This window comes from Arabidopsis lyrata (assembly GCF_000004255.2).
Source record: "Arabidopsis lyrata subsp. lyrata unplaced genomic scaffold ARALYscaffold_4, whole genome shotgun sequence".
NCBI classification, from domain to species: Eukaryota; Viridiplantae; Streptophyta; class Magnoliopsida; order Brassicales; family Brassicaceae; genus Arabidopsis; species Arabidopsis lyrata.
This window is the reverse complement of record NW_003302552.1, coordinates 15,393,302-15,414,454: the sequence shown is the minus strand read 5'-3', so window position 1 is coordinate 15,414,454 and position 21,153 is coordinate 15,393,302. Positions and strand designations below refer to the sequence as shown.

Genomic DNA, 21,153 nt, shown 5'->3' with positions numbered 1-21,153 from the left:
TGTTATATCGGTTCTCTTTAACCGAATCTACCAGTCCTTGGATTTTAATTGTTTCCTGGCGGAACACAGCGATGACGTGGAGTATGCCACGTGACTTACAAAATAGGACGGGGGGTAATTATGTATTTACACATTCTCAACAGTGTCGCTGAAATTCAAAAGAGTAAAGAAGAGGGAAAATCAAAAATCAAAAATCCCTAATTCCCAAATTACTTTGAATTCTCGATCCACAACGCTCCGGTGAACCCAACGGACCCATTTTCGTCGTCCTCCAAGCGTACGTGCTCTCATCGAGCATATTACAAGCCGAGAAAGTTCTGTCATGGATGAATCCTTAACTCCAAACCCTAAGCAAAGGCCAGCTTCAACGACGACTCGAATCCAGGCTCCGACGAGTCCCTTCTTCTTGGGATCTAACGATGACAGATTGGAACGGGAACAAGCTCGCGCCGCTAGAGCCGCTGCTAGCCGTCGTAGGTCTGTCATTTTCGCTTGTGGGCCGCAGCCTGAGTCGGAGTCCGATCCGTGTTTCGACAAACAGCAAATTCTCGAGTTGTTTCAGAACTGTATCAAATTGGCCAGTGAAAACGTAAGCAACTACTGTCTTCTGTCTTTTTTTTTTCCATAATTATAGCAACTGGAAATGGAAAATTCGTGGTAAAGGTTTTTTTTTTTTTTTTTTTTTTGTCTTTGAACTTGGTTTTGGGTAAATATGCTTCTGATGAGATTTATGCTTTAGAGGAATCAAAATAGTCCTTTAGTCAGTATAATCTTTGTTTAGATTTGCAAGTTCTTACGGAATTTGGGGATCTGATTTTTGTTATGTATCCTTGGAATTGATGCTGCGAATCCATATGAGTGGGAATTGAGGTTTTTTAAATATGGGTTTTGTGTTAAACAGAAAATCAATCAAAAGAATACATGGGAGTTGAATTTGATCGACCATCTTTGTGAGATTATCAAAGTTGAAGATGAGAACAATGCAGAAACAAATTTTCAGAAGGTAAGCTTTCGATTTCATTCTTTTTTCGCGTTTGAGAATAACACAAAAAAAAAAAAAATTTAATGGAAAACAAAGACTTCCGAATCATGTTTAAGACATATACATGTTCGTCCAAGGCAGGCAAGTTGCACTCTTGAAGCTGGAGTTAAGATTTACTCAATGCGGGTAGACTCAGTTCATTCAGAGGCATACAAGGTCTTGGGTGGAATTACTCGAGCTGGCCATGATGACAGTGGAGGTTAGATTGATATCTTACACACAATAAACTATCTTATCTCTACTACTTATTTATATTTGTCAGTGTAAACTTTCATTAGACAACATGTAGCTTTATCAATTTGTGGAGCTATTTATTCACTGATTTGGTTTAATCTGGTTTGCCAAACTAGTGTTGAGATTCATGAGGTTAACAGATGAATACTTTTCTTCTTGTTTGACTTCTACATGAGAATTTAAAACCTCTGAAGATTGATTAAAAAGGGGGACATTTGAGGGCTATTCAATGCATTGAATTTCTTCTTTAGCTAATTTCTCAAGTAGGTACTAAAGTAAAAAAAATTCTAATTTTTTTGGTGATAATTCTTCATGAACCTAGATAACGAGGATGCTGCTGGTACTGTAGAAAATGCAACTAACCAAAAGAAACAGACAGAGAAAAAGGTAGTTCTTACACAAAACCCAATTCTGGATGTAGTAGATGAGACTATTTACTGATGTGTTTCGAACTTGCAGATATCGCCTTTATCAACACTGGAACCTTCCTTTGATGCCCTTAACGTGAAGAAGTTTGATGGTATTTGCTTAACTTAACGTGACTCCCTTTGTTCGTTTGGTTCTGTACGACAATGATTTAACTTTTTTTCTTTCCAGTGGCATTTGCAGTGGATCCCCTTTATCATCAGACTTCCGCACAGTTTGATGAAGGTGGAGCAAAGGGCCTGCTACTAAACAATTTAGGAGTCTATGGAGGGTGTCAAGTTCTATTTGATTCACAAGAAATCCCTGGAAAGCTTGTTTCGTCTGCAAATAAGCATGACAAATCAGAAACAATTGATCTATCCTTTGCTAAAGGTCTGGCTTTACTGGCTGATATGCCTCGCTCTACCATTGTACATGTTTTATTGCATTATGCTTTCTCTGAATTTGTGGTTAAATTTGTAGAATGTGTGGAGCAAATGGTGCTAAACATGCGAAAGAAGGATGAGATTGTACCATCTCTTCGGGCTATAATCAATCAATTTGATGAAGAGAACCAAAGACCATCTGATACGTTTTCTTGTGGTCAGCAGACGACCGAGTCATTTGATATTTCACATGCTAATGATGCTAGCTATGCCGACGATGATGAAGGATATGAGAACTTTGGAACTTCTTTTGATTATGAGGGTCAATCTGGTGATGTTGATGAAAACTTTGGCCTCAATGATGCAGAACCAACATATTCAAATTTTCATGAGGTTATCACCATCACTCTTCTAATGGTCTTTTTTTCAATGAATTTTATTTGATACTGAAAACCTGATGTTTTCACTTTGCAGGAAGTTGAACCAGCCTCACTGCAAGACCTGGATTCAGAAGACAGACTTGAGAATGTTGATGACTATCTCTTTTTGTCGTTGGGAATTTCATCTAAGCAAAATTCTTGGGCAGGTCCTGATCACTGGAAGTATCGAAAAACAAAAGGTATGCGCTTATATCTCTAGTTTCAAGAAATAACGTAAGTCCTCTTAGTTATCTAGTTTCTCTGATGGTTTACATTCTCTGAACTCTTTTTGCAGGTCCAGATGTTCAATCTGCTTCAGAAAACAAATCTTCTCCACCAGCAAAGAAAACCAGGAAAAAGAAGCAAGCAGAGCCTGAACTAGATTTTACAAAAGCTTTAGAGGAAGAAATGCCTGATATTTTTGCCCCTCCAAAAAACCCAAAGTCTTTACTTCTCCCAGCAAGTAGAACCCCTTGTCAAACGAAGCTTCCAGAGGATTGCCATTATCAACCTGAGAATCTAATAAAGCTATTTCTGCTACCGAATGTGATGGTATGGCTTTTCCTTAACACAGACCCAGTCACTAATTTGCTATTGTTTTTCTGTGTTTTTTTTTTTTTTGTATTTTCTTTCTCCATTTTGTGTCATCTTTTCTGAAGTTATTCTTCTGAATGATAACAGTGCCTTGGGAGGAGGAGAAGAAAAAGCTCAGGTAACACTTCCAGTCATTAAGATAATCATCACTTGTGGTGTCCTTGGCGGTTTATGAGGCACATACCAGCTTTTTTGTTGTCTTTACCGATATTAAATTGCCTTTACAAAGAAAATGGTTTCAACAAGTTACCACTGAAATCTGTTATGGGCTTCTGAATAAAAATACTTATGTTACACTTGTTTTGGTATGTGCATATTCCAGGTGAAACTTCAAGACAGCAGCATGATGATTATGAACATGCAGAATCCTGGGGAAATGATAATGTGTATGATGATGATGGCACATTTGATAATGGAAATGATCAAAGTGATGCAGAGGATACCAACTCATTAATCTCTCAGCCACGCCAGGTATGAATAGATTGATCTGTATATATTTAAATAGCGTTACTAATCATATCAATAGGCTGTAGCTATCTCTGGTTAGCAATGAAACAGTGTTGTAATTGTCCTACACAACTAATGCTTTAGGTCAACAAAATTGAGGTCCAATATGATAAAGCTTCAAAACAAGTTGATGTGCAAGTGCTAAAGGAAACTCTTTGGGAGTGTCTTCAGGAATCTCATCAACCTCCAATTCAGGTTAACTATGTATATACTCATGCTTTCTGCTTCTTTTATCCTAAAACTACTCTGATAGTCTCTCTTATAATTTCCGTTACACATTTGTGTACTTCACATCAGCCAAGTTCTGTCAACATAAAACCTAGACTTCCACACACATACATACCTGTTTAGTGCAGTGCACCTTTTTCTTATGGTTACATGCCGAAACTAACCCAAGGATGGCATCTTCTTCCTTCTTTCTGCCCATTACTGTGATGATATTGACAGAATCTGATTGTGCAGGATGAGGAACATCAACAAGAACCACCTGAAAGTAGATCTTTCAAAGAGCTATTGGCTAGCTTCCCAGATGATTGCCAAGCAGCCGGGGCAACCCAAGACATCTCACCACATCTATGTTTTATCTGCTTGCTGCATTTGGCGAACGAGCACAATCTCAGCCTCGTTGGTTCTCAAAATTTGGATGATCTAACAATACACCTTGCCTGAAAGGAAAGTGAAGAGAGACCAAGAGGAGAAGCCAAGTGTTTCAAGAGTTCCTTTGAGCTCATCACTAAGCCTAATAAGTATGTTGTAGTTCAATGTAATGACTTGATTGTGTTGTAACTTTGTTCAAAATATATTAATCCTTTGTTGTTTTGGTACAATGTTTCCATTTCATCTGATTGATTCTCCATCAGAAAACTAAAATACAATAGTATGAATCAAATTCACAGTTACGCGTAACATGAAACTATCTTTCGTGTGATAAGAAAACAAAACCTTTGGTGTGTACTTAAGCAACTTGAGAGCTGCTTTTGGATTTAACAGTTGACTTGGTGGCTCCATCTCTGTATCCTTTCTGACGAGCTCTCTGTTCCCACATAGAAGTCAGCTTCTTCTGCTCTACAAGTGCTTTTTCTGCCTTCTCTCTTGCTTCTTCACAAGTCTCCATACCTGAGTTACACTTATCTGCCTCCTTTTGGTATGATGATGTTATCTTCTTAGCCTCTAGCAAACCTGTGTCTACTCGTTTGTGTTTCTCCATTGATGCTGCTTCACGCTGCTTCAGTTCCTCTGTTAAAAGTTCGGCGTAGTTCTTCTCTGTGTCTTCGTTCACCTCTGGATCATGCTTTGCACAATCTGCGCATCAAAAGACAAGATGTTCTTACTAGACACTTTTACTAAAAACATAGCCAAGAGTTTTATTTCCACAATTGTCAGGAACCATCTTATGCTAAGGATGATAACAGCAAGTGACTGGAACGCTTTGAACTGATGAATCCAAATGACAGAGAAACTCACCAGCGAATGAACCATTGCTGAGTCCTGGAACAATATGAAAACAAGTTAAAAGGGTTAGGCTCTTCTTTTTGGTATCATCAGAAAATAAACATAGTAGATAAGTAAAGAAGCAATGATCACAAGGCATTGTGGACAACATTACCAACCTCCATGAATTCATTAGAGTGAATCAAATAAACGCAACACCTACACTGCTATTAGAAATCACAACCACCAGAACAAGTAAACCAGATGCTCAATCATAACACAAGTCAGATCTCAAAGACTCAAACTTGGTGTTTAAACAAAAATAGCAGCCTGCAAACGTCAAATCTCCATGATCCAAACTAATGATTACTTATCAAACCAAATAATTAGAGAAACAAAACAATTCTTGCAGATCTACACAACTAAAACAAAGTCATTTAAACTCAAAATCCTTAATCAAGCTAAAGCATAAGATCTGGCAACTCAAGAACCAGAAGAAACAACTAGTAACAATACCAAATATGAAAAAGGTACTAAATTGATCTCATTTCCTCAGAGAAAATCAGAGCCGATCAAGCAAGATCCAATAAAGGGCAATAGTGATTACCAGTTGGGATGGTGAGAAGAGGCGACGAAGAGCAATCACAGACGCACGCAGAGCAAGAAGTAGCTGAAACAGCTAAGGCCTCCGTGAGGTGCCAGTAGAGCGGTGGACCAAGTATGTAACCAATCATGCTCAGCGCCAGCAAAGCCAGTCCAACTTTCAACGCCGCCGTATGCTTCGCCATTCGAGATCCGCTGATCTGGGTTTTTAGAAAAGATTCCAAATTTGAGCTGTTGCAGTAATGAGAATTGGATTTGAGTCTCTCTGATGGACTCTTGCACTCAAAATAATGGTGTCGGTGGTGATTCAACTGAAGATTAAAACAGAAAAAGTGTAACTTGAGATTTGAGTTAACATTGACTAATTTTTACTGGGTGATGTTGTTTTTGACTTCACACACACCAATATTCTTACTCCGTTGAATATAGTTACTAGTTAGATGTCTATTGACTATTTTGAGAATGAGTGTAAGGAGGATCGTCCTAGCTTATTCGATGTAGTTACTAGTTTGTTTCAAGGAAAAATATGACTGCAAGAATCTTTCTTTTGAAGAAGATGAGGATCTTTAGTGTAAGTAAGGAAATTTTGGGTTTATTGAGAGTGGAGCAACTAATGCTGCAATGGTAAGCTTCTTGTTGTCTCTTCTTCTGATTAGGATTCTGACTTTCAAATACAATCCCTTCCCAGGAACAACGACAGTGGGCAGCTGTGGAACTTTGTCCATGGATACTGATTGTGATTGTATTGGAGATTATTCAATGGCAAACCATTAGAGAAACAAAAACCTCTGAGAACCTGTGAATACCACAACTGGAATTGCCTAACTCAAAGGGGATACCCCTAATAAACCCTCTGCTATGGTTAGAGAAGTGTCACTTAGACCTTGATTTTCGATGCTCTCTCAACTTCAGGTTGCTTTTCTAAATGTCCTAGTAGCTAAACCAACTAAGATCCACAACTTCACAACACTAACATCAGAAAGGCTTTATTCTCTTCTTCAAACTTCATCTAAGACTAAAGAACATGAAGCTCTGCAACTAAAACAACCTCCTGCAAAACACACACTGAATCTTTACTACTCCCTGCATGAACCAGAACCATACGGGTCCCAAACAACAGAAGATTCAATCTTACAGCAAGAGCAGTACTTTGACAAAGGTGCCATGTAAAATTTCAGAGTAGATCAGAAGATGTAGCAGAAACCTGGAACTCTGATAGAGAGCTTGACATAGCAAGCAGAAACAAGATCAAAATCAAATTGCTCTTTTATGATGATTCAAATCAATTGTATTATATTTTCCTATACACCACAATATTTCTCAAATCGAAGTGACACAATAGTTTCACGTATTTTGACTATATTCCAAACAAATAATTCACGATCAACCATACTTTGGATAAAAGAGAATAGATGTCTAAATTCAACATCCTACTCTCCGTACAGTGATGTGTAACATATTTCCCCAAGTGTTTAAGCAAAGCTTCTTCATGCTATTCCAAGATGGAGCAAGGCCAGTGACGCTTCCACATTGCAATCTCTTCTTTACAATTTATCTTTCGGATTCCTCCATAGAACCCGTCTTCTTCATTACCTTCCTCTTTATGATCTCTCATCACCATCGTTCTTCTCCACCTCGATCCGACTGTGTACTGGTTGAATTTCAACACTACCGTCTCTGTTTTTACCATTCAACACTTAACCATTTAGTACAACATGTGAATGCAGAAACTCTTTTGACACAATATCAATAGAAAAAGAATCAGAGGAGTTAGGTTCAATCAAGATGCAAGTGGGCAGAGAGAAATCCCAAAAATTATCTATTTCTAATTGATTTCTACTTTGTGGTCATACAATGAGCCAGCAAAAGGAAAACAAATAAGAGATTTTTTGGAGAGATAAAGAGACAAAGAATCATTGTTGAGCCCCACCACCATTAGTAATGTAGATTCCAACGATGAGGACATAAGTAGAGGTTTCAACATCAACTGAAGACACACATTTATCAAAATGTCAAGGAAAATCAAGACATATCACATTATCATCATCATTTGTCGTTTTGGGACCAATCTTAACAAGAAAAGGCATTGCTTGAATTGGCTCTCTTCAATGTTCACCCTTTTCAACTAAGTTTTGGGTTTTTAATGGACTTTATGAGCTGAGACAATGAGTAATGCATAGAATATGACAGCCAATTTTGAACAACCAACCAAGACTCCATTTTTTAACCACAGAAGATGAAGCGGAGAACTCACCGCTAAGTTGGCAATGGCAATGGTTGAGATCTCCATCACAGGATTCCAAATGGCCAACAACACCATACCACCATCCTACACAACAACATCACACAAGCTTGTTTCAGAATCAGATTGCAAGTTCAAACCACAAGCATCACATGTTGTTACTTACCATATGGGAACTCTTTGTTTCTTCTCCACTGGATCTCGATGTGATCTCCAGGTTTCAATTCTTTTAAAGAATCTGACACATAGAGATGATGAGGCGATGCATCAATGGGAGCTGCTCTTATTCTATCCCATGTCACACCCTTTTCAACCGCAGCTGCTCGTCTACCATGTGGTGGATACCTAAAATCCCCAATAAACGTAAACTTTTGATGAGAAATAAGAAAATTTGTTAGCGTCAAATGTGGACATCAGATATTTTATACCTGGCTAGGAAAGTATCAGTGTGAGTATCATAGCTGAGCTCGGCATCATAGCATGACAACATGAACCCTACATGCCCATTCTGCTCTTACACCAAAAAAAGGCTCTCAGTACTTTAATCAAACCCATCAAACATAAAAAAATGGAGCAACTGTGTTTATGAAATGATTACCTCACGGTTGTAGACTTGAGCAGGGAACCAAAAACGACCTGTTTCAAGGGAGAGATAGCAGCTCATGCTGGAATCAAGTGGCAGAGAAGATGTATATACCCTCATTTGTTTATCATCTCGAAAAACGGATGAAAGCGATCGGATCAGAGAAATGATTTTGGCAAAACCAAGATTCCCAGTTTGTTGATGAGGAGAATCAAGATGATATGTGGAAGAGATAAAGCATTGCCACTCTCTGTGAGCAGCAGGGCCAAGAATTTTGCCCCATTTGGTCTTCAAATGTTTCTCCCATAGATGATCACTCACACATCTCTCCCTCAAGGAGCTACAAACCCTAGCCATGCTACAGAGTCCAGAGGGTGGAAGAAGGTCGAGAATGCAGTCAAGAACCAGCTCAGGGAGGTCAAGAACCGACATTTGGTCGATCACCGGAGAGGCTGGATCGTGTGTGGTCTGATGTAGGGAATTCATAAAGGGATTCTTGATGAAGTAGAAGGAGAGCAAGGTTTTGGTTTCAGATGCCCATGGAGGAAGAGATAGAGATTTGGTAAAGAAAAAGAAAGAGAGACAAGTGATGAGAAAGTAGAGAAGCATTTAGACAGTATTATTGTGTTGCCTTTTTGATTTGGTGTTTCTGAGAGTATAAATAAAAGAAGAGGATAGATGGATAGCCAATTGGAAGTGGAGGATCACCTAACCAACTCATGGACACAATAAAGAATTCTTTATCTCTCTCTCTCTCTCTTGTTTTGGAACTTGAAATTGAATGAAGTTGCCAAGTTGTTGAAATCAAGAGAGAGAGTTGGACCCACAAAAACCCAGATTACAGGAAAGAAAATGCCTTAGAAACAAAGCCAAAATTGAAGGGGGTTATTACTTATTAAAGTAATCAAAACAAGAATTATATAGAAAAAGGTCTACTTGGTGGTGGTGGTGGTAGCATTGGGATTTCCAAGGACAGTGGGAGGAGATAGAATTGGATCTGAGCAGACAGAACAAAAGGTTCACTGAACCTACAATATTAAAAGTAAGAGAAAACTATATTATACAAACATAAGCAACCAATAAGGAGAAGAGGAAAGAGGAGGAAGAAGAGTTGGGGATGATTCCCTACTAGTAAAAAAACAATTTTGTAAAACTAGTAAAGAAGCAATTATCACAAATCATTCTAAACAACATTATTAACCTCCATGAATTCATTCCAGTAAATCCTATAAACCTGATTAAGGATATATCCTAAAATGCAAAGCATACACCGCCATTCAGATTTGGTGTCACCACGACAGCCACAACAAGTAAACCAGATGCTCAACCACACCACAAGTCAGACCTCAAAGACTCAAATTTGTTTACACAAGGATCAGTAGCTTCCAAACTTACATCTCTATGATCTCCAAAAACTGATCATTGCCTACTTATGAAAACCAAATAATCGGAGATACAATAACACAGTCAAAAACAGTGTAAAATCTAATGAAAGACACAATTCTTGTTTATGCAAAACTCATTCCCTAATCAAGCTGAAGCAACTCAATCACCAGAAACTAAACCAACTACTACTCCAAATCGTTAAACAATACCCAAATAAGAAAAGTAGTAATTTTGCTCATTTTCTCAGAGGAAAGCAGTGAACTTTAGAGCCGATGAAGCAAGATCCAATCAAGGGCAGTTGTGATTTTACCTTTGGGGATGGTCAGAAGAGGCTGCGAGGAGGCGGAAACGGCTAAGGCCTCCGTGAGGTGCCCGCCGGACTTTAAACGCCGCCGTGTGCTTCGCCATTGGAGATCTGGCGAACTGGGTTTGAAATTCGAGTTGGGATTTGGTGGAAAATTGGAGAACCCAATGGATTCAAGACTCTGATTTGACTGTTGCACTCGAATTTTTTGACGGTGGTTCAATTTTGATTTCGATTTCATTTACCATTAAAAAAACAAAGAACAAAAGAGGTTTCTATTTAGGGTAAGTAACCAACCATAAGAGAAAATGTAAATCTGACTTAAGTGATGAGTGGACTATTATTATTACAGTGAACACTGAATGGTTTAGTGAGTAATACTATAGTACAGTTTTTAGTTACACCAAAAGATCCCGGAGCCAAACTTCACATTCACTAACCATACTTGAAAGTGACAAACTCTTCAAATGTTTATGTGTCCAAAGTTGGGGATTGGTTTCAAGCTAATTTTGTTTGGCAATGGTACTGATCAAACGTTTGACTTATGATATGAATGCGGAACAAGACAGTGGGCAACTATGGAACTTGTCCATGGATGTTAATTGGATTGGAGATTATTCTAATAGGTAACAAAAACATCTGAGAAGATTTTATATATGTATGTGGAATGATTTTGCTTGGTTTGGCTATAACCAACCCTTCTGCCATGGAATGTCACCGAGACCAAGATGCCTCTCTAGACTCTAATTCATGTCTCTTTCTAAAAAGTCTTAGAGGAACTCAAAACCACAACTTCCGGATTCCGGAACCTCTACATCTATATAACATAAACCTAACTTCTTCTTTTTTTATGTTTCCTAGTGTGTCCTGCAGATGAAGATCATGATAATAGTATTCATTTGCAGTATCAATCATCAATCAAGTTGCAAATTAATTAAGCAAAAATTAAACTACTTGAAAAAAGATAGAAAATGCATTGAAATGTATCTCAAAAGAGAGAGAACAATGTTGAGAGAGTAATAAGAGTCATCCAAAAGATATTAAACCAAACAACAACATAAAAATATTTCATAGTTTTTATGTCTTTAGTAAATTATTACTTAGCGTACGCGTAGGCGTAGTAAACCTGTTCTCTGTGGGGGTTGTGTATCGCTTCGTTTTCATTTCCTCATTGAAAACAGTGTCTCCGGTACTTCATTGCTTTAGTTTTCCAGATTCTGAATCAGCTGAATCCGATTGTTATCAGCGACAGGGTCCTCCTGCGAAAAAACAACAGACAACACACTTAATCTTTTACTATTCCCTGCATGAACCAAAACCATACTAATTCCAAAAACACAAGCGATTTCAATCTTACAGCATATAATCTTGCAAAAGTGCCGTCAAACAGCAAGAAAGGCGTGTATCGCCTTATTCCGTCACGAGCCCTAATGCATATACAAGAAAATAAAATTGTTGTTTGCTTTTACAAAGCCTAACCATTTTGTATCAATATCAAAATAAGATCAGAAGGTGTAGCAAGAAAACCTGGATTTCTGGGAGAGCTTGACGTAGCAACCAATAACAAGGTTGAACAAGCAGGAAGAAGGTCTGTACATGGAAGAAAGATAGACGAGCAGCTTCTTAAGGAGTTCATCGATAACGAAAAACCGATCAGCCAAGACGCAGCAGTAATGAAGCCCCTCATCAGTTGACATAATCTTGTCAAGTATGTATACAGCAACCTGAACAAGAAGTATTAGTTTCAAAGGGTTTCTTTAATTTCTTCTCTGATTTTATAGTCAAGATGAGTAGAAGAAGCGGGTGAAAGAAACTTACAGTTTTTGTTTCGATAGAGCCAAACTCAACGGGTTTAGCGCAAAAACCTACAGCACCACTTTCCATTAGGTAACGACTAACAGCTCCATCTTCAGACTGTAGAGAAGTGAGATGTTGTTCAAAGTAATTTAGTGGAGTTTTCAAAAGCATTTGTCACAAACAGATTATATATGTTGTAAGAGAATATGTATGTTACCGCCTTCAACATATGAGCAATGACACCCAATGCAGCAAGCCTCAGGCATTCGTGACGCTTATCGATGAGACCAAGGTCCATCAAAGGATAGAAATAGTTTGGCATCTTAGCTGCAACAAACCAACCAACATAAGCAAAGAAATTTCAAAGACAATGTAACATGATATAACATTGATATAGCTAATGTGAAGATAAGATGGTTTGTTGAACTAAAGGAGAAAGACATACCCCTAAGAAACCGACGGCTTGTGTCTGGGTGATAAGCCATGCTCTGTAACAGGAAAAACGATGATAATATCACAGAAAAAGTTTGGGCTTAAGCATTTATCAAAGAAATGGTTTTTAAACTTAAGAAAATAAGCAAGGTGTGAGACCAAAACGAAACCTGGAACAAAAGCAAAACATTGTACACTCGAAGTGGATTCAATGGATGAGGGAACAATCGAAGTGAGATGTGTCCTACGAGGTGTCTGTAGGCTACAAAAACCTCCTGCGTAGATTAAATGAAACTTGAAGTGAGTGTCACAAATAGAGAGAAATTTGTACAACAAAAGATGGCAAGATTTTGAAAAAATCTGTTTAAAAAGCCAAAAGAAATAACTAAAGTAGTCGGTACTTAACCTGCAACATGATGTACACAGTATTTTTAGATTCCCATAACAGACTCGGCAAGAACTCAAAATTGTCCCTATGCTGCCATTGGGAAAAAAAGAGAGAGATAATATAAGTTGTTAAAATTCCAAAAATGTTTTAAAGTGGTCCTCGACTACTAATATATAAGTTTATGACTATGGATCGGGCCTTGTGGATCAAAAGATGTCAAAAAGAAAAGAAAAAAAAAGTAAAAGTTTAGAGTGAATTTATTCTCAACCTATAGACAAACAAAGGCATAGTCAAGTGTTGCATACCATAAGAAATACTAAAGATAAGATCTCGATAACCGATAAGATCAAAATATGCCCGATTAACTTTGGTTCTCTGAATTATGAAATTTTGGTTTTCCATATATGCGAGTCATACCGAGATAAATTTCTTTACTTGCATTGGGCCACAATTATGAATAGCTATCCTTTCTAGCTACCGCGAATTTGGAAAACAATTTGCAAAGCATTGAATTGTAGAGGATTTCAAATGCATAGCAATTGGCAATACCATAAAAGTAAATCAAAATTTATAACTAGACACTGTATTCCTTGACTACCCACATTATAATCTATCGCGATACGCTGTAATTCTTGACCACACATTTTGTTATCCATCGGGATACGCTGTAATTCTAGACCACACACATTCTTATCTATCGGGATACGATATGGAAATAAACGAAGAATGCACAGAAGAACAAGATCTAGGCTTAAGATTTTTATAATCTATAGGGAGAGCACATCATGAAAAACAGAGCAAATTGAGAAATGATGATAAGAAAGATTGTGAAATCTCCTAAACCTAAAAAATGTGAAAGCCGACAAACGATATAATACCGACAATCGTCAAACGGATACAAACAAAAGAGGAATAACAATTGAATAGTTCATATATATGATGAGACAAATTGCGAGATCTCCTAAACCTAAAATCACGAAAACCGACCTAACGAGATAATGGCGATAATCGACAAATGCAGACAAACAATAGAGGAATAACAATTGAATGTTTCTTATGATTAGAAGACAGCGAGATCTCCTGAACCGAAGGAAATGGTGAAAGCCTATCCAACGATGTAACGCCTTTAATCATGGAATGGATACAAGCAAAAGAGGAATAACAATTGCCGATCCAACGATAAATTAACGATAAATCGACAAACGGATACAAACAAAACAGAGAATGACAACTGATTGTGTCTTATAGGCTCCAAGATTATGATTATCCACAAAGGAAAGCCAAATTGACTCACAAACAAGAACATTCCATGTCAAGCAACCAGATCTAAGATTTAGATACAACAAAATCTATCATTTAACGGCGAAAAGGAGAGTCTAAGATTGTGATGATATCCTATTATCAAGCATTCCCATAAGATGTATAGGGATAAAATCGTTAGCCTATGCAGCAAGAAACAAACGGAGATCTCAAGAATTTCCCATAATCGGAAAAAAAAAAAAAACACTTCTTTCTCAGAAACTAATCACTTCATCGGACTCAAAGGATCAAAATCATGTTGAAAAAAACAGAGAGACAACAGATCAAACTAAAAATCATATCAAACATAGAGAGAATCGAAGAGTATATGCACTTACATAGGCGAGATTATGCAGCGCGAAATCAAACTTGGGTGAGTTTGGTTTATGAAGATCATAGACCCACTGGAGAATCATCTCTACGGTCGGCTGAGCTACGACGGTGAGCCCCGGCGGAGGAGCTGAGGATGACGAAGCGTAGGGCGGGGACGAAGTCAACTTGAGTTTACTATAGTCCTCATACAAAGAATCCGGTAGATTGACCACATTTTCCGACATGGATTGGTCGGAGAAAATCTCCGTCGCTGATTCTTTATTTATTTATTTTTTTGGATTTTTCTCAGGGAGAATTTCTTGAGCTTCTTTACGAGTGTTGTGGCAGTCGATGAGTGGGAGGTGAACTTATATAGACTAAGGCAATGCACGCATGGCTTTAAAAATATGAATAGACAAAAATACCCTCTGTGGACTTAATTTGTTAAGTTAAATATAAAGAAAAGTTAGTATTAATTGTCAATGTGAAAAAGTAATAATACTTCCAAGGAAAGTCTGAAAGAAAATTTTTGTTTAAACTTTTTGTTGGATTTGGATTAAATATTATTTTTTTATAAGAAATCTAAATCTGTATTACCAGAGTAAAAATAAAGCTTAATCTGTGTTAAGTTATTTACTTTTTTTTTTTTTCCAACTTTAAGTTATTTATCTTATCCACAGACAAGTGTAGGGAGGTTAATTGTGAATATTACAGTGAGCTAAAATTTCTCAATCTACAATTGTGATACTCGTGACTCGACCAGGTAATACTGTGGTTTTCTATGTAATTATGAGTGAACAATATTAATTATTAGTATATTTAATTTAGGACGACAAATATTTATTGTTGTATTATAAAACAAAATTATTGTATTATATTAACACAAATGCGATAATATATTTTGATAAATTAAAGTACTAACCAGTAAAATCCATAAGATTGTTGACAAAAATGATGTATACGTATTGTTAGAAAATTATTTTTAATATATTGATTCATATAATTATTAAAGTTATAAAGGTATTAACTATTAGATATTCTAGAAAAATATTTTTCTTTTATATATACTAAGAAAAGAGAAATAATTATCAAGTTGATCAATAAAAATAAAATTATTACCTTATAAATATGTTTAATATAGAATTTTGGTTAGTTGATAAATAAAAATTAAATATTATTAAGAATAGGTCTAGAAACAAAATTAATAATTTGTAAAGATGGTAAACATAAATTTATAATATTCATTCTGGTAACGTTGTTATATATATATGATACCACTACATGGATTTTTGAGGTTAGCCAAGGGCCCAAGAGAATTCAGATGAGTACCTCGTTTTCTTCTCTTTCAAGGATCTTCCATAGTAGATAATCCATATTGAAAAACAGATTTTACGAGAGAAAGATTTATCGAATCAATGGAATGGCTAAAATGCTTAGCACTGGAATGATCTAATTATATATGTGGTTTACTAAACTTGTATATGTATTTCATTTGTTCAATTGATTAAATTGTTTCTAATTAACAAAAAAAAAAGGTATCAAAGAAAAATAGTAATTATTTTCATCTTCGTTCGTAGTGTTGATATTCCACATACAAAACTAGCTTGTCATTCTACATATTGATGTTTGTCAGAGTAACGTTCATTTGTAATTCAACGCTTTGAATGGTTTCACATTAGTTAGTTTGACGATCAATAAAACTAATTGTATGCTGTCCACAAAAAAAAAACGAAACTAATTGCATAAATATATAGCAATATCAATTGAGACAATGTCATGCACATGCACTTAACGATAGGTGCATAACAAACCCATATCACACTACTATATACTAGTTTCCCACAGAGAAAACAACAAATAACACTGCTAAAAATGCAGCTTTAGAAAGAGTAGACAATGGGATACCAAATTTTCCCTTCTCAAACATACCCTTTAGAAATGGAAGGAACAGTATAACCACCAAGATACATCCACAAGCCTCTGCCAAACCAGAACCACCTCCCCCGTGACGAGGACTCAACCGTTGTAGACCCACCAAACAACCGGCTAGAGCGGCTAGATTTACCAACACAATAAATGTGCCGGGCAAAAAATAAAGCGAGCCATCAAATTCAAATTTACCGGAATCTTTGTTTGGACAATCAACTTCTCCTTGAGATTTTTCGGATCCAGACCCTGACTTGGTCTCAGGCATAGTCTTTTTAGTGACTATGAAGACGGTTTTCGAGATTCCAAGAAGCTTGAGTATGATATCAAGGATGCTAAATAACCAACTACAAGTGGTTTTTATCCTCCCAAATGATTGGGAGACATACCACGATTGTACGGAAAAACCAAGGCTCATGAATTCCCATAGAGTGTAAAGACAGTGCATCCCCACAAGCGTGACGATTATACCTAAGTAAACTCCCTAGAGCCACAAACAAAACCAAAAAACATTAAACTAGAGCAATATTAATAAGAAGGCTATGATATAACTTAAGAAAGAGACCGAGACATGTAATCTAGTTGTTCTTGTTAGTGTTGTCTTCGTATCATAACCCGAATTCAATTTCGGTGATGTGTATGAGTTGAAGACAACACAAAGGAGAGAGAGAGTGAGCGAGAGGGTCACCTTAGGAAATAAGGCAGAGTTGTGGAGTACGCAATAAGCAGGAAGGAGACAGTAAAAGAGCTCAGGGATTGACCTTAGACCCCAACTGAAAACGTAAAGATAAGCCATACTTTGTCGGAATCTTATTTTCCGGCGAAACATCCCAATCAACGGACTTTGTTTGTTGAAAAGGACTTCAAGCAGTCCGGTCGCCCATCGTCGCTGTTGAACCATTGCTTCCGGTCCTCCTTGTGGCATACACCCTAGAAAGGCCGGTGGATCCGGAAGAATATATGAGCTAGTCCACCCCCTCGAATGGATTCCGATACTCGTGTTCACATCTTCCGCTGTTGAATCGTATAACCAACCGATCTACACGATGTATATATAAGAAAACACATTATTAATGTCTAAAATACTTAAGTGGTTAAATTGAAAAGGGAGTTAATTACGGTGTTGCCCCAGCTGGTTTGGTACTCGTAGTGACAATGTCCCACTTCTTGAGCCGCTTCTAGAGAGTCTTTAAGGGTGTTATGAAGATATGATTTTCTTTGTAACGCATCGACCACTGATTTCACCATCTCCTTAGATTTGCCAAATTCTCTCGCTAGACTCTCCTCAGCCAAATACTTCCCTTAATGAAATTACAACGAGAGTTGTGAATGACTTGACATATGAATAGTAAAATAACTGAATAGTTATAGTAGAACAATGGATTAATAACAAATATGTTATAAATTATATGTTAGATCAAAACGTTAGAATAATTAGTGATAACATCAGAATTGTACATGCTAAAAAGATTGGTTTTAATTGACAAAAAAAATTATTGGTTTTAATATATACATATAATTTTGTCTTTGTCAGTTGTACTTACTTGTAGCAATTGAGGAAAGACTTCCATCGTCTTCTAAATCATCTAGAGAAAGACCGTACATAACTCTTCTAGTATGGAAGCATCCTGAGCCCCCATACAACGGTCCTTGGATTCCCGCAATTCCTCGTCCCAAGTACTAATTAATTTTCCAACATATAAAAGGGAACTAAGATTAAGTACGGATTGATACAACAAAAAAAAATCATCGAGCTGAATGAAATTTATATATCAACATTAGAAATAAACCAAAGAAAAAGTAAAGAACATAAATCTTACTAATTGTAAGACGGTGAGTTCGTCGGCGTTAGAATCATAGAAATCTTGAGGGTATTGAACAAAAGCACAATGGTTTGAATTCATTGATTTTTGCAGAAATATACACATTGCTTGTCGCACCACATCTGCTTCATTGGCATACATGTCGCAGTCTACGTTCAACATGTATGGTGCATTTGTCATCAACCCTGACACTCTTACCTGTTCAAATTCATCTCACGCTCTATCATCACATTTGTAATTACTATTGAAAAAAAAAACTAATATATATAATCATTGCTAGTTGTTCGATATGGCTTCTCATATATTGTATGGTGCCTTAGGCTAATCATTATAAAATATCAATTTCAAAGGCACCATGATTGTTTATAATTTCACATGCATTCTTAATTAACACATAGCCATGCAAGGTTACATTCGGCATCCATAGCTCAACCGGTGTACTAGTGAGGCCCCAAAGAGGAGTTTGAGCACCAATGACAAATAAAATACTAGTTTAACATGTTCTGATCCGAATAGATTATGGGCCTAGGCCCACAAATCCTTGGTTACCTTTTCACTTCAACAGTGAATGTAGAGGATTGTCACATGCAAATAAAACGTCAAAAGTAAGTGTAGTCTCGCAGGCTTGCAGCCATATATTACGCGGAACATATGGACATATGGTACATTACATGTTGCACAATATATGGATTTGCACAAAGAAAAAAAAAAAATTGCACTATATATGGTTGGGCCTATCAATCAAATGAGTGAAATTTAGCAATAAGAAAGTAGATGTCATTTTCTCCTTTACTGTTTACCTTCCTTGAAAAGACGTATACATATGCACTATGGCATTATGCACCTCTATATGTCCAACCTCATAATTTCTTATGTACCTTACTTGAAACTTCAAATAAAATATAAAAAAAGATAGAAGATAGATATGTGAGAAATTACTAACCAGAAAGTTCATGGCTCCAGCTTTGTAATGATGAAAGTAATTTGGTCTCTTTTCTCTTGAAATGTATACAACATGAGGGACCTCTTTCTCGTCTCCCACACCTCCCTTGTTTTCCCATACCACCTTCACGTACATAAACATATAAAACAAGATTTTCATGTAACTGTTATAAGGGTTAACCCTTTTGTTTTGCGCAGCTCTCTATAGTTAGAGATTATATTTTTTTACTGTGGAAAATTGTAGAAATACCTTAACTATAGTTGAATGATCATTTGATATTGTGTTTGAGAAAGCTTCAAAGTCATCTTCTGGATCCAACCAATGGGAGCGTCCGGTGGCATCTTCTAATTTCTGGCTTAGCTTCTCGTACTCCCTCTGTATATTAATACAAAAACAAAATTTCAAGAAAATTCCAAATAACTATTACGAAAAGCAATGAAAAATCTTGATTTTTGTCTCAGGTGTTTTAAAACCAAAAATGTGATTGTGTTTATTGGTTGAACAAATAGTTTATATTTCTATCAATCACAACAGTTTTCAAAATTTTGCAAAGAATTTGTAAAAGACAAACAAACCCTATACCTTCGTCATTTCCCAGTCTTTACTGAATTCAGAACTTTCTGTTGCGGTCGGAGGGTTCAAGAAGTACATAAAAGGAGCTCTAACGTTAACGTTATATTTCTTGCAGAAAGGAACCCAAATCTTGGCAAACTTTGAAGCTTCCTTGAGAGAAAAGTAAGTGAGGGGTGAACATCCATCGTCCGACACATAACAAGCTAGTTTGTTCGCAGGATAATTCACAGCTAACAGTGAAAGCACAGTGTTTACAACGATAATCGGTGGCTCCCTAACTGGATCCGCTGTGGTCACGAACATATCTACCGATGGAAGGTCATGAACCCTGAAATTAATAGTTGCTAGGCCATTTCAAAACTTTTTTACTTTCGAATGTTTGCTACTGGAACTAAAATGAATGATATTATAGGACTTGATACAAATTTAATAAGAATATTTATTTTAGTGTGTATAATTGTGTATATATGTGAAAACGGTACGTACCTTTCATCAAGTCTATCAGGATATGTTTTATAATCAGCAGGACTCCATTTTATGCAGGTAATAAGCAACCATACGAAGGAGAAACAAGATTCACAGAGGAAAGCCACGACCCAAACGGTGTCGTTTTGGTTCACATGTAGGATTCGGTACAATAGGAGAGAAAATAGAAGGCCTAGAATAGTGAGATCTACAGCTCTTAATAAATAGCTATTGTGTGAGATCCTTTCACAAAGAGGAGGGAGAGGAGAGCTTGAATCCGCCATGGAAGAAGATTTATTGAGGTTTTTGGATATGTTTCTAAAGTGTTAAGTAAAAATATATATAATGTGTAGAGTACTAGTGTTCTGAGATATATACATACACACTTATGTAGATTGGTGAGAAGAAATAACATTGAGTAGATTTTCTTTGTTGTGAAAACTATTAACAAAAAAGAACAAAGAGGTCATAGTCAAATGTTATTGGACTAGTTTGTCATCTAGATAGTAGATACATGCATGAAGTTTTAAAATAGTATATAAATATAAATATTTTATTTATAAAACGTATATGTATATTGTAATTTGTACATATTGACATGACCAATAAAATTCATGAACTTCACGTAAACTGGAATTTAACTTGTAGATGCCAGACATGCCACTAAGTTACCATCAAGTGAAAGCTAACATATTTTTTTATATCATATCAAAAGGTTAGAAAAACTAGACCCGCATAAACTTTTTCAACGAATTAACTACTCATATCGAAGTCGTTTCTTTTCATTATTAATAAAAGTATAAAACAATCAATTTCTTTAATATAACAAGTAACTACATATAAACGATTGTGCATAATATATACGTATCTTTGTCTAATTGGGGTGGGTTTTTTGTGTGGTCTGATTCAAATTAGGATAACGATAAAGTTTGTCTTTTTACCCCGTTTGCTCTTTGTGGTGAATGATGAGTAGTCGTCACACAAAATTTAAAGACACGTAACGTTTCATTATCATTAATTGTTATACAAATTGTGTGTTTGAAAATTTATAAATAAGAA

The 21,153-nt window shown here is 36.5% G+C and overlaps 5 protein-coding genes across 7 annotated transcripts; 1 reads left to right on the top strand and 4 right to left on the bottom strand.

Moving 5' to 3' along the window:
• Window positions 1-81: 81 nt before the first annotated feature.
• On the top strand, window positions 82-4,411 carry LOC9315467 (condensin complex subunit 2). Of its 2 annotated transcripts, none has more exons than XM_021027207.1 (13): window positions 82-589; window positions 902-1,003; window positions 1,124-1,241; window positions 1,599-1,663; window positions 1,736-1,796; window positions 1,874-2,074; window positions 2,165-2,460; window positions 2,542-2,686; window positions 2,782-3,038; window positions 3,168-3,198; window positions 3,403-3,551; window positions 3,672-3,782; window positions 4,050-4,411. In XM_021027207.1, the coding sequence occupies exons 1-13, from the start codon at window positions 323-325 to the stop codon at window positions 4,254-4,256; spliced, it is 2,010 nt and encodes a 669-aa protein (XP_020882866.1). In that variant the 5' UTR covers window positions 82-322; the 3' UTR covers window positions 4,257-4,411. The 2 variants fall into 2 exon arrangements, with proteins under 2 accessions (XP_020882866.1, XP_020882865.1); XM_021027206.1 differs by having other exon boundaries at window positions 3,672-3,791.
• On the bottom strand, window positions 4,366-5,956 carry LOC9315466. The gene is made up of 3 exons (XM_002879353.2): window positions 5,626-5,956; window positions 5,052-5,075; window positions 4,366-4,889 (listed from the first exon to the last, which is right to left on the bottom strand). Exons 1-3 carry the CDS (start codon window positions 5,804-5,806, stop codon window positions 4,543-4,545), a joined length of 552 nt encoding a protein of 183 aa, XP_002879399.1. The 5' UTR covers window positions 5,807-5,956; the 3' UTR covers window positions 4,366-4,542.
• A 911-nt stretch (window positions 5,957-6,867) lies between these two features.
• LOC9315465 (F-box protein At2g32560) lies at window positions 6,868-10,329 on the bottom strand. 2 transcript variants are annotated; one of them, XM_021027208.1, is made up of 6 exons: window positions 10,143-10,329; window positions 8,462-9,474; window positions 8,292-8,371; window positions 8,030-8,208; window positions 7,876-7,950; window positions 6,868-7,298 (listed from the first exon to the last, which is right to left on the bottom strand). In XM_021027208.1, the coding sequence occupies exons 2-6, from the start codon at window positions 9,053-9,055 to the stop codon at window positions 7,114-7,116; spliced, it is 1,113 nt and encodes a 370-aa protein (XP_020882867.1). In that variant the 5' UTR covers window positions 9,056-9,474; window positions 10,143-10,329; the 3' UTR covers window positions 6,868-7,113. The 2 variants fall into 2 exon arrangements, with proteins under 2 accessions (XP_020882867.1, XP_002879398.1); XM_002879352.2 differs by lacking the exon at window positions 10,143-10,329 and having other exon boundaries at window positions 6,895-7,298; window positions 8,462-9,515.
• A 761-nt stretch (window positions 10,330-11,090) lies between these two features.
• LOC9315463 (cell differentiation protein RCD1 homolog) lies at window positions 11,091-14,759 on the bottom strand. The gene is made up of 9 exons (XM_002879350.2): window positions 14,391-14,759; window positions 12,772-12,843; window positions 12,536-12,640; window positions 12,379-12,421; window positions 12,151-12,260; window positions 11,955-12,050; window positions 11,664-11,860; window positions 11,494-11,563; window positions 11,091-11,395 (listed from the first exon to the last, which is right to left on the bottom strand). Exons 1-9 carry the CDS (start codon window positions 14,607-14,609, stop codon window positions 11,339-11,341), a joined length of 969 nt encoding a protein of 322 aa, XP_002879396.1. The 5' UTR covers window positions 14,610-14,759; the 3' UTR covers window positions 11,091-11,338.
• A 1,326-nt stretch (window positions 14,760-16,085) lies between these two features.
• LOC9315462 (cellulose synthase-like protein B4) lies at window positions 16,086-20,486 on the bottom strand. Its single transcript, XM_021027784.1, has 9 exons — window positions 20,116-20,486; window positions 19,639-19,957; window positions 19,306-19,431; window positions 19,057-19,179; window positions 18,111-18,311; window positions 17,835-17,970; window positions 17,410-17,591; window positions 16,979-17,329; window positions 16,086-16,774 (listed from the first exon to the last, which is right to left on the bottom strand). Exons 1-9 carry the CDS (start codon window positions 20,376-20,378, stop codon window positions 16,196-16,198), a joined length of 2,280 nt encoding a protein of 759 aa, XP_020883443.1. The 5' UTR covers window positions 20,379-20,486; the 3' UTR covers window positions 16,086-16,195.
• Window positions 20,487-21,153: the final 667 nt, after the last annotated feature.